We start from the raw sequence: 13,406 nt of genomic DNA on the forward strand, positions 1-13,406 counted from the left end.
CACTTAAGTGATATTTATGTACTTTTTTGATGCCGGATCTCACTTAAATCTATGTTAACTATGTCCAGATCCATTATCCAACCCATCGTTAGATAGGTTATCAAAAGACCTTTCCAATGAGTCCAATACATTGAAGATCTGGTAACCCTGTATCATGTTATGACCACTTAAGTGATTTTTATGTAATTTTTTGATGCCGGATCTCACTTAAATGTATGTAAACTGTGTCCGGATCCATCATTCAACCCATCGTTGGATAGGTAATCGAAAGACCTTTCCAATGAGTCCAAAACATTGAAGATCTGGCAACCCTGTCTCAAGTTATGACTACTTAAGTGACATTTTTGTATTTCTTTATTGAGAAACAAGCCTTACCTGACAAACTTCGTTCTGCCTTTTTTCGTTTGTTGACGTTTTTGACTTTTTTGCTTATTCAGCCTCCTGCGATCAAAACTTGATTTCTGGAGTTTTGAAAGGTCCAATAAACCAAATTTCAAGTATTTTGCTTTTGGGTGTTTTTGAAACCGCCTTGAGTCAGAGGTATTAAAAACATCCAAAAGCAAAAACTGAAAAATTGGTTTATTGGACCTTTTCAAAAAAAATCCAGCACCTCGATCGGACGTTCCGTGTTGAATTGATTCGCGTTCGAACAAAACCGTCGAAATTTTGTATATATATAGAAGATAGATAGAATTTGTGTCCAAACCCATCACATCACCAAATGTTGGTAAAAAGTGAGGAAGGCAACAAGCACATAGGTGGATTAAGTTAGTTTTTTAGATTCCTTTTACCGATCTTTCGTGCGCGAGAGAGGAGAGCCATGCTCCCTTCGATTTTTTTTCTCTTGATGAACCTCCAATGATATTATTTTGATGATGATTGTTCCATCGCTGGTAGTAATTTTACCTAAAATTTTGTGTAAAAATCTATTTTTTCTAAAGTAGTGGACTGGAACTAATGTTTGATAAAAGTTGAAAATGCAAAAAAAAAAATATTTTTTTTTTGTGAAAAACTGTTTGTTTGTTTGCGAAGCGTTTTTGGTTTGTGTCTTGTCTAGTTTCTTTGATTGTTTGTGATAGTCTAATGGCGGCATAACTAATGAAAATTTCACAAGTTCCTGATGTAAAATGATACATTTTTGACACAAAATCTGTTACTATTTCCTGATTTTTTTTTACTCTGATATACTTTTTACACATTTGTTTATTTTATCTATATTTTCTATTAAAGTTTCTAATTTCCATTCACATGCTGTAAACCAACCCCAGGTGACCTTCACGTGGTACCACCTGGCCGCGACACTGTTTGTCTACCGCCGTGAGCGATCCCACATTTTGTACGACACCCAAGGTACACATAAACCATCAGCATCCCAAGACACCGATTTCGCAATGCGCCGCGGTTTCATTTAAATATCCCATTAAATTGTTTTCCGCAACGTTTTTTTTTATTTCTCACGCAAGCATCGTTAGCCATCCGTTGGAGATCTTGAGGTTGTTAAGGGGTCGTCTCTCCCGAGAGGTGATAACCATGCTAATTATTAGTGCCACTATAAAACACCTTCTTGTTGGTGTGGTGTACGTAGTTTGTGTTACGCTGAAGAAGTTTCTTTTCTGCGCCACCGTGAAATCTATATTTGCTTAAAGTGGCGTGGGTGTGACTTGAACCTTTGGAGACCTTCGTGTCTAAGGAAGATTGAACAAACCCTTTTTTCTTTACTGTCTTGGACATACCTTGTATCTGCGGGTATAAAATGCATTTCTGCAGATAGTTCAACGGTCACCGTTCTGTACACCCATTACGATTCAATTCAAATTTCAACACATATTTGTGCACATTATGCAAATCTGCAATCTTTGAAGGTAGCCAAGAACCAGCTGGTTGAAGATCGCTATTAGCTGGCCAACCGAAGAAGCCGCCGTCTGACGGATGATCATTTGGTCTCGTTGCGATGTGCTCAATTTGTGCGGTGGCGTGCACGTGATTTATGCGAACAAAGTGCTCAAAATAACCATCATCGAGCGCGGTGTAAATTTCCACCACCTCCAACGAAAATGGGTGCGTTTCGTGTAGGTGGCGGAGGTGATGGGAGCAATTATTATTGCAAAATGGTCATCATTACTGCATGAACTCGGGAGCATAAAAACTCACGTATGCAAACATCATCATCATTGCTTCTTGCGTAACGTTGGGATCTCCATGAGAGAGATATTTCAATATGCAGTCCAGTGGCAACTGTGAAACGATTTAGTTCATTAATCCACATTTCAGTTAATTTATGCTTCTGAATTATTTTGTCTCCAGTATTCCTTTCAAAATCAGCAAGACTTTTTGAATGCAATTTTGATCTGAACAATAAATGCTTGAAAGGTCAGCTCAGTATTTTTAAAACAACAAGCAACATTCATCCATCATTTCCAAGGTCACTCCAAAATATTAAATTAATGTTCAACACATCCTGCGATGACTGATGAAAAACCTTGAAGTATTTTTTCTGTTGCAAATTTAAGTTCAAAAGCAAAAACAAGACAACTTAACAAGCAAATCGCTTCTTCTTCCGGAAGATTGCTACCTCATAAAGCTCAGCGTGCTGAACCATGTTGCTCAAACCCCGCCTGCATCGCTGAGGCTCATCGCGCGTATCTCAAACGCGGTAGCACGTGTCATGAAGATCTCATATAAATAAAACATAATTCACGTCTCATCATTCATCTATCCTTCCTTACACCTGGCCACTGAAGAAGACCCCAAACCACAACCAACGCGCCGCGGTTTAAGGTAGTTCCAAGTCGCGTGCGCACGCCACGGTCATCAACCAGCACCGTTTTACGAGCATGGCTTTTTTCACTTTCCATCTTTCACTCTCCGTGACCAGCGGTGGTAACCCTCTGAAGACATTTTTTTAAATTTATGATCGGCAAAAAAATATTTTTTTCTGTCCGTAAGTTTTTAAAAGTTCACGAATTTTTATATCAAATAAATTTTCAAAAACTATATTTATCATTCTTTAAGCTTTGTTTGGTATTTAAGGGTTAGACTTCACCCCTGGTCCAGCTTATAGAGTGATGGGTGCGGTCCGCGGAAGCTTTTAATGATTCACTCCGGTGGTCATCACTTCGTAATTCGTCGATGGCAGCTCCTCACAAAGTATAGTTTTACTTCGAAGAAATGGCTAATCGATGCATTTCTCACTCGGTCATAAAATCCAAAATTAAGTACCACAAAATCGGTGGCTTCCTATTGCGCGCGCGTGGTTTGTTACATCTCACGCGGAAACTAAAATTGTTCGAACCATCATACCTAATGCAGTTCTCCGGATCGCCCTCGCAGTCCGTGTTGCAGCGGAACCGTTCCCACGAGAGCCACCCCATCGGCGGTGTCCGCGCCAGGCCGTTCTCCAAGCTGGTGATCCCGGTGGGCATCAGGAACAGGGCTACCACTAACGATACTATCACAGTTTGGAAAATGCAAATGATCTGCAGGGGACTACTGCTACTGTTTGTGTTGCTGCTGCTGCTGTTGGGTTGTCCGGACGTTCTCCGGGACCGCGTCCCGCCTTTGGCCTGGCCCAGTGTCATTGTGTCGATGTCTGTGGAGGAGAAGAACAGAATTGAGCGTTAATGTTTCGGTTTACTTCAAAAGAAAAATGTTTCATAATCTGTACACGACCAACTAGATCTAATTAATCCCTCTCACCAATCCTCACTACTCCACTCCTCATTAACATCGCACCTTATTATGCTTGGTGGCATGTTACGTTTTGACAGCTTGGCCGCAATAGATCACCGCTCCGGGCCAAGATAGTTCAGTATATCACCTGAACAAACCAACAGGTCCATGCTAGGAGTTGATGTCGAGAGATTTGTTTAAAAAAATGTTTAAATTGAATCCATTTCAACGAATCATCTCCGTGGTTAACTTAATGGAATAGACCTAGACATTGATTTGTTAAGTAATGATTAGGATAATCGATTTTCGACACGATTCAATTCGATTTTTTCGATTCGCGAGGCAAAATAACATGGAAAACATATATTTGGACAATTTTCGAATTTCTTTAGGGTGGTCCCATGTGGTTTTACCTTGAAAATTAGACTTTTTCAAATGAAGATCTCGAGTTAAAAGAAAAACACCCCTCTGATTTTTTCCGCGTTTGTACAGTCATCCCACATATTCGGAACATCCACAAATTCGGAACACTTTTGTGATTATTTGTCAATAGCATGCCAAATGTAGCTTTTCTGTCTACCCTACTATTTTTAGGACCTTCATTTGAACATTATCTTGCTATTTCGCTAGTAAAAGTAGTTCTTTCTGAACAAAAAACTTCATTTTAAGACTATTTTATCCTGAGCAGCAAAACGATGCCTCCAAATTGCCTGTTCCATAATTGTGGGATGTTATTGTGCCTCCCACAATTGTGGAACACCTGAATTTAACAGGTATTTTCACAAAAAAGTTATCAGACCATTCATAAAACATTACTAAGCTTGAGTTTCATTGGTTCCAGTGTATGAGGTCATTATTTCGTAGAAAATATGTACTCCTGGAGATAATCAGAGTTTGTTTACATCCGTAAGAAAAAAGTGTTCCGAATTTGTGGATTTCAAGGGCCAATGTTTTTCTTAAAAAACTTGATATAAAACGAAAAAATGAACAGCCGGTCTATACATCAATCGAAAGATCCCAAAAAAAGCTTTCACATGTAGGTAAAAGCGAATCATTATGTTCAATTATCGATTTGCTATGATTTTTTGAACATTGGCCGATCTGTAAACTGTTCCGAATATGAGGGATGACTGTAGTGCGGAATCTTCTCTTTCAAATGCAACCTGGCGCTTAAAATTTGGATTGCGCCGGTTGAGATATTTGAGCTTTAAATGGCTGTTACTTTTGAACCTTAAGTCCAAATTGACTTGTCAAAAAATGTTAGTTTTTTAGAGATCTAAAAGTGACGCGAAAATCACTTTTCTCTAAAACTTAACCCTGAATTGCCTCGTTTAAAAAAAAAACTAATTTTTAAGGTTTGCTCAGATGCTTTCTATGAATTTGGTCGTAGAATTCGAGATAAAGTTGCATGGATTGGCATGCTCAACAACTTTCTGCAAGACAAAAATTTCCCAAAAAAAATCCTGAAAAGTTAGATTTTCAAAATCTCCCTAAAAGTGAACCAACCTAATTTTCAACCAAACCAAAAGTAGACCCTTTTACAACAACTCTTCTGAAGACACCAAAGCTTAATAACTGCACCATTTTTCGGAAAATCCATTTTCCATTTAATTTTGCGAATTGGATCACTGTGCAGTGTAAAAAATAAACTAATGTGCTTTTTTCTTATTAAAAGTTATCAAAGTTTCAAATTCAAGACTAACATTTCAAAAGGTCCCAATTTATTTATATTTTTTCTCAAGTGAAACATTAAAGAATGAAAAAAATCTTCTCAAATGCTTTTAATCCGAAAGATAAGAAATTTCTCAAATGTTTTATTTTTGGACAGTATAACAGCAAATCCCCACGAAAACAGCATGATTCGAAAAAAAGTTCTCCGATCGAGCAAAAAAAAAAACACTTTTTTTCAAAAAATCATATCTCTGCGCCATTTTATCCGACTTTAGCTGTCCTAGACGCAAATGAAAGGTGATTAGTTTGGCTATTTGAGAGTAATAGAAAGAAGTTTCAAAAATCTAGCTTAATATTTGAAAAGGTCGTATGAAAACTTAAAATGCTGTTTTGAAGGTCTCGGGACCAAAGGGCCTATGTCTGAAAATATGTTTATCGGATTCCTCGGAAAATTTCACATGACATATCAAAAAATGGTGTAGTTATGTTTTCAATACTCTGAGATACGATTTTTTAAAATAAAAACTGTGTTTTTTGACGCGCCACGCGCAAAAATGGGAAAATGACGAAAACGGGAAAAAATGACTTTTTCACTAAAACTGCGATAACTTGAACATTTCAGCGATGACCTATACATTTTAGGTAGCACGTGTCATGACGATCTCATATAATCTCATATTAATCTCATGTAATTGAATCACGCGACTTTTGGTACCCTAACATGTATAGGTCATCGCTGAAATTTTCAAGTTATCGCAGTTTTAGTGAAAAAAGATTTTTTCCCGTTTTCGTCATTTTCCCATTTTTGCGTGTGGCGCGTCGAAAAACCCAGTATTTTTTTTAAATCGTATCTCAGAGTATTGAAAACATAACTTCACCATTTTATGATATGTAATGTGAAATTTTCCGAGGAATCCGATAAACATATTTTCAGACATAGGCCCTTTGGTCCCGAGACCTTCAAAACAGCATTTTAAGTTTTCATACGACCTTTTCAAATGTTAGGCTAGATATTTGAAACTTCTTACTATTTTTCCCAAATAGCCAAACTAATCACCTTTCTTTTGCGTCTAGGACAGCTAAAATCGGATGGAATGGCGCGGAGATATGATTTTTGAAAAAAGTAGTTTTTGCAAAAAATGACGAAAATTTCAATTTTTTGGACCACTCTATACGGCGTAGGTCACCTTAATGGCAAAACAAAAAAATACGGGTGTAATTATTTCGGCCAAGGAACCCCCAGAAAAGTTTTGAGCTCGATCGGAGAACTTTTTTTTCGAATCATGCTGTTTTCGTGGAGAATTGCTGATAAATAGGGACAAAAATATCTAAAAAACGAAATATTGCAAAATTTGTCTAAAAACATAAATTTTAGGTGGATTTGACTTGAAAATTGTACACTTTCTCAAGATTTCTGTAATATATTTTACTGTTCAAATACCAATTTTATGTTTAAAAATCAGGTTAGATTTTTGTCGGTCATGATTTTGAAGCTGAATATTTTGCCCACGATGATGATCATAGGTAAATAGCTATTTTTTTTTATCCTCTTAAACATATCAAAAATAGTTTTTATTTTGTATTTTTATGCGCTTATTGAATTTTTGAGTTAAAAAGGTCAATAAATAACAATACTTTTTTTTAAAGTTTATACTTATGTACGAATTGGTCTCACGTATACCTAGGCTACCAACTCTTGCTGAGCAAAAATCCGTATACTTTATCGATATGACACCATGGTATAGCAAAAACTGTCAAGGAATTATTTAGATAAATTTGGAATTTGGGAATTAAAAATATTTTTGTTAAACGTTTAAAAGTTTACGAAATGTCTAGTTTGATTTTACGAAAAATCTCGTTGTCAGTGTTTTCACGAAAACATTTCTAGAGTTTTTATTGGAAAGGTCCTATAAATACAAGCACAACACAAGGTTTTCACAAGCTTTAGAAAGCCTTTTGATCTTTTATTTGATAAATATGTTTTGTAAGGAATTTGAAAAGAATAATTATTGACAGTTAAGTTTGAACTGAGAAAAACCCGAAAAATTATGCAAGTTATCCCTTTCAAATCAAACTGACAGTTAAATAAAAATATGTATCTAATTAGCAAAAGCTTTGGTTGTTAAAATTCCGTAGAAATCCGTATTATGAGATAAATTCCGTACAAAAATTTCGACCTGTTAAAAATCCGAGGAGAGGGTCAAAAATCTGTACGGTAAGGAAAAAATCCGTACAGTTGGTAACCTTACGTATACCTAAGGCTACCAACTCTTTCTGAGCAAAAATCCGTATACTTTACCGACATGACACCATGGTATAACAAAAAATGTCAAGGAATTATTTAGATAATTTTGGAATTTGGGAATTAGACATATTTTTGTTAAACGTTTAAAAGTTAACGAAATATCAAGTTTTTTCTAGAGTTTTTATTGGAAAGGTCCTATAAATACAAGCACATCACAAGGTTTTCACAAGCTTTAGAAAGCCTTTTGATCTTTTATTTGATAAATATGTTTAGTAAGGAATTTGAAAAGAACAATTATTGACAATCAAGTTTGAACTGAGGAAAACCCCAAACTGGCAGTTAAATAAAAACTAACTTAATCCACCTATGTGGTTGATGCCTTCCTCACTTTTTACCAAAAATGGGTAATATGAGTGGTTTGGACACACATTTCAGCATTTTTTTAGATCCAGAAAAAAAGAACACAGATATAACTTATGTGGTAATAACTCGAGACAGGGTTGTCAGATCTCCAATGTTTTGGACTCTTTGAAAAGCCCTTTCAATTGCCTAACCAACGATGGGTCGGATGATGGATCCGGACATCGTTTACATACATTTAAGTGAGATCCGGCTTCAAAAAAGTACATAAATTTCACTGAAGTGGTAATAACTCGAGACATGGTTGCCAGATCTTCAATGTTTTTGACTCATTGGAAAGCCTTTTCAATAACCTAACCAACGATGGGTCGGATGATGGATCCGGACATAGTTTACATACATTTAAGTGAGATCCGGCTTCAAAAAAGTACATAAATATCACTTATGTGGTAATAACTCGAGACAGGGTTGCCAGATCTTCAATGATTTGGACTCTTTGGAAAGCCCTTTCAATTGCCTAACCAACGATGGGTCGGATGATGGATCCGGACATAGTTTACATGCATTTAAGTGAGTTCCGGCTTCAAAAAGTACATAAATATCACTTATGTGGTAATAACTCGAGACAGGGTTGCCAGATCTTAAATTTTTTGGACTCATTGGAAAGCCCTTTAAATTGCCTAACCAACGATGGGTCGGATGATGGATCCGGACATCGTTTACATACATTTAAGTGGGATCCGGCTTCAAAAAAGTACATAAATATCACTTATGTGGTAATAACTCGAGACAGGGTTGCCAGATCTGCAATGTTTTGGACTCATTGGAAAGGCCTTTTAATTACCTAACCAACGATGGGTCGGATGATGGATCAGGACATCGTTTACACACATTTAAGTGAGATCCGGCTTCAAAAAAGTACATAAATATCACTTATGTGGTAATAACTCGAGACAGGGTTGCCAGATCTTCAATGTTTTTGACTCATTGGAAAGCCTTTTCAATAACCTAACCAACGATGGGTCGGATGATGGATCCGGACATCGTTTACATACATTTAAGTGAGATCCGGCTTCAAAAAAGTACATAAATATCACTTATGTGGTAATAACTCGAGACAGGGTTGCCAGATCTTCAATGTTTTTGACTCATTGGAAAGCCCTTTCAATAACCTAACCAACGATGGGTCGGATGATGGATCCGGACATAGTTTACATACATTTAAGTGAGATCCGGCTTCAAAAAAGTACATAAATATCACTTATGTGGTAATAACTCGAGGCAGGGTTGTCAGATCTTCAATGTTTTGTACTCATTGGAAAGGCCTTTCAATTATCTAACCAACGATGGGTCGGATGATGGATCAGGACATCGTTTACATACATTTAAGTGAGATCCGGCTTCAAAAAAGTACATAAATATCACTTATGTGGTAATAACTCGAGACAGGGTTGCCAGATCTGCAATGTTTTGGACTCATTGGAAAGCCCTTTCAATTACCTAATCAACGATGGGTCGGATGATGGATCCGAACATCGTTTACATGCATATAATTGAGATCCGGATATTTATGAAAACACATTTTTATACATAACTTTTGAACTACTTATCGAAACTTCAAACAATTCAATAGCGATGTATGGGACCCTAAACCAAGTCGAATGCAACTGGTTTGGTCAAAATCGGTTCAGCCAGTGCTGAGAAAACTCAGTGAGAATTTTGGTCACATACATACATACACACACATACACACACACATACACACACACATACACACACACAGACATTTGTTCAGTTTTCGATTCTGAGTCGATATGTATGCATGAAGGTGGGTCTAGGAGCTTTTAATCAAAAATTCATTTTCAGAGCAGGATTATAGCCTTACCTCAGTGAGGAAGGCAAAATATCTAATTAGCAAAAGCTTTGACCCAATCAAAAAAGCAATGGAAGTTGTTAAAATTCCGTACAAATCCGTACTATGCGAAAAATTCCGTACTAAAATTCCGGCCTGTTTAAAATCCGCGGAGAGGGTCGAAAATCCGTACGGTAAGGAAAAAATCCGTACAGTTGGTAGCCTTACGTATACCTATAACTTGGTGAAGACCTCATTGATAATAAAATCTATTCTCGAGATAAACTGTAAACAAAGTTGAATTTTAGAAGGTTGAAAATGTGGTTGGTTGAATATTATCACTTTTTGGAGTATTCTACAGAAACTGATAAGATTTTACCAGTTTCTGATGTAAAATTACCCATTTTTTGACACAAATGGCATCTTGTATGGAAGGCCCCTTCAAAGTTTTAAGCAAATAAAAAATACAGAAAAATATTTAAAAAAAATCTGAGCGAATTGTTAACTAAGCACCGTCTGATTGTACACCGGAGACAGTGTGGAAACATTTTGTGGGCTTTGCAAACCTATAAACCTTAGCTTAAATATTGTATACTATACAGTCAACTCTCCTTTTGTCGATGATCTCTGACTGAATATTCCTCATTTTATCAATGGCTTCTTCAATTCCTCCGTTTACTTCGTTCTTTAACCTGATTCCTCGGTTTCTCGATGGTCTTAAAATATGTACACACGGAGATTCGACTGTACAAACTTAAACGACACAAAGCGACTTTATGTCTGTTAAAATATTAGAAAGGACCTAATCTGACCCCTCCATAACGACTCTGAGCCAAACCGCTACACCTTTAGCTAATGTTAGACATCACGCTGTTTGCGGTGGCGGTGACGACTACAGAAAGGTGCCTAATTGTGTGTGCCAGCAGCAAAATGATGATCGTTAGATCGGTTGATAAATCACCAGATGTCCACCACACGTCATCCGCCGGTGGCCACGGCTCTACTTTTGAACCGTTGTGATACACAAGGAGCTACTACTATTTGGACAGTTAGTTTCTCCCAATTTCGGACTCCAACCGCGTCGTTATGCAACTCGGCTTACTTTGGGGCCTACTTAGGGTCTCTATTTAAGTCTCACTCAAAATTATTCAAATGCTAACTATGTGACCTGAAGGGGTCACTTTACACGCTCGGATTGGGCAAACGCACATGAGGTATTGCAACTTTGTTAGGAAAAATGTATGCAAAACCTAGTGATTTCATTACCCCCTTTGTACCAGGGGGGTTTAGCTTCAATTGTAGACACTAAAGATCCGGTCGCTGGTGATAATTTGAATACAATGCGGCCTAAAGTGAAGTAGTTATCCGAAGTTTTCCCACCACTTGCCGCGGTCATGATCAAGTCAGTAGACCCCCTCAACTGTCATAAATCTGTGGACCCACGCGTGTCAATTAAAAGGGCGCCACCGGTCTGTCGTCTCGACCAATTTGCTCCGTTTGATGTTTTATTATCAGATGCCGGAACTTGACGTTTTGGGATGGGAGCTCGAGTGCACCCCCAGCTTCCATTGAAAAAGCATTTAGTTACATGTGAAGTAATAAAAGCGAGCCCTTTGTTGGGTCGTGGATTGAAATAGTTTGTCCGAGAGATGCTGGGGAAAATCCAACTGACAGTTGGCTGGAGTTGAGATGTTCAAGGGTGATAGAGTGACGGACAGTGGTTTAAGGTGGGAATGCTATCACACTGAATTAATTAAATAGCACTAATGGGTTCACTAATTAATTTTCAATGTTTCTTGGGAATTCAGTTGGACAAAGTATAAAAGTTCGTGTAATTAAATCGTGGCTTTGCATTTAACTCTTCGGCAGTCGCGTGTTTTGACGTTTCCTCGAAATTTTCAATTTTATTTATTGGCAGGAAATTAACTAAAATTCGATTCTGTCGATTGGAGCATGTTCAGGGAGCACAAATCTATGATACCTTGACGAAACTTAAGCGCTTACTGACATCAACTTCAAAAATGTCGAGTTTAGTAGTTATTAAATTAAATTATGCATTAACAGTTTCTTGTGAATTAAATTAATGCGATATTGCATTTTGATTAGCACAAAGATGTAAATATTCGTACCTGTTGAAATTAATTAACTTCAAAAATTCCAAATTAACTTCAAAAATTCCTGGAATAATCTTCAAAATATGGCATCACTGATTACTGCATCTGTAAACTAAAAGTGCACTCACCGATTACCTCACACAGCTGCCACAATCGACCACATCATTGATGGTGCACAAGTTCCCATGACTGCCTCCGGTAATCGATTTTCCCACTGCCTGTACCTATGTAAACACGCCGATTTCCATCTCGAATCACGTTTGAAATCGATCGTGTAATGCGATGATTGTTTCTCACATCACAGTGTTTTTATTACCCTGTACACCGTTTAACTATGCAGTCAAATCGATTGCAGCTAATCCCTCAATAGCCGAGTTGACATTGGCCGAGGTGACGACCACTCCATTGATTGAAGAAGCAGAACCCCACAAAAGCTCACTGTCAAGTCCATTGGTCAGAGGCAAATGAGTTGGTCGCTAATTTCATGATCGCGCTCAGCCCATTAGCTGCGAGCATGGTTTCGACGCGGTGTTTTTGGTCGTGTCAAAGAACTTGACCTGAATCGAATCGGCTTGGGTCGGTCCCAGAGTCGGTACTTTCCGGTCCGGACCGTCTCCCCATCAATCAAGAGCACCAACCTGAAGGACCTGTCGAAAAATTGCAACCGCAGTGCCCACCATTAGCAATTAGAGCGCTGAAGCAGATCAGCATAAAAAGTAGATTCGCCATAGATTAGTAGACCTGAACAAATCTAAGATAGGTACAGGAGAAAATATTTAAGCGATGGTGGCGCCACCAAGCGGCCTAAAATCGAACTACAAAATTCGAATTGACAGTTATTTTATTCGCTGAAGTATGAAAATCGATTTTTACATCTCTTTATCTATGCTCAACCGTTCAGAAACTTTGTGCACTCGCTAATAAACCCGTTTTCTCTTCTAATTTCAGATAAAAATGGCCTAAACGAAGGTAAGTGCGATCGCCATTCGAGTTGTGTGCTTCAAGATCAATGTTCCGATGTCGGGTACACACACCACACTGGAAACGAGACCGTTCAAGCCATCAATTATCAGCTCGGGTGTCAAGTATTTAGGGAGGTTTTCTAACCCCCCCCAGACAAATGGTCTTACGCCGGTGTGTGAAGTTGCCCTTTGGCGTACGAGATGTGAATCATGGCTTTTGGTTATGGCGATAGACACAATAGATGTTGTCTCAGGGCAAGAGCAACACATTTTGTCGAGTCACAAAGCGCCCTTAAAAGAGACGGATTTTTGATCGAGGCGAAGGGTTGAGTTGGGTTTGGCGAAATATTGCTGGTAATTATAGCAGGTTTACGTTTTGTTTCGAAACATTTCACGGCGGAGGGCTGGTACTGTTGATTTTTTGTTTTTGGTCAGGGGTTGAAAAGGGTGGGTTTGCTGTGTACTTGTACCTTCAACGTACCTGACATCTAATTATTAAAGTAGGGTTGAAGGTTTTCTGTAAATAGAAGTGT

At 37.9% G+C, this 13,406-nt stretch overlaps 2 protein-coding genes across 2 annotated transcripts in view; one reads left to right on the forward strand and one right to left on the reverse strand.

The window, feature by feature from the left end:
• Positions 1-13,406, forward strand: part of LOC6037102 (6-phosphofructo-2-kinase/fructose-2,6-bisphosphatase 1) — a 145,518-nt gene that overhangs the window by 25,223 nt on the left and 106,889 nt on the right. The window contains exon 2 of the mRNA XM_038258441.1: positions 12,860-12,880. Within this exon, the coding sequence (XP_038114369.1) occupies positions 12,860-12,880 (21 nt within the window). The remainder of the gene's footprint in view (positions 1-12,859; positions 12,881-13,406) is intronic.
• Positions 1-13,406, reverse strand: part of LOC6037104 (alpha-N-acetylgalactosaminidase) — a 96,202-nt gene that overhangs the window by 13,273 nt on the left and 69,523 nt on the right. The window contains exon 2 of the mRNA XM_038258446.1: positions 3,301-3,589. Within this exon, the coding sequence (XP_038114374.1) occupies positions 3,301-3,578 (278 nt within the window). The 5' untranslated portion in view covers positions 3,579-3,589. The remainder of the gene's footprint in view (positions 1-3,300; positions 3,590-13,406) is intronic.

This window comes from Culex quinquefasciatus, chromosome 2 (assembly GCF_015732765.1).
Source record: "Culex quinquefasciatus strain JHB chromosome 2, VPISU_Cqui_1.0_pri_paternal, whole genome shotgun sequence".
NCBI classification, from domain to species: domain Eukaryota; kingdom Metazoa; phylum Arthropoda; class Insecta; order Diptera; family Culicidae; genus Culex; species Culex quinquefasciatus.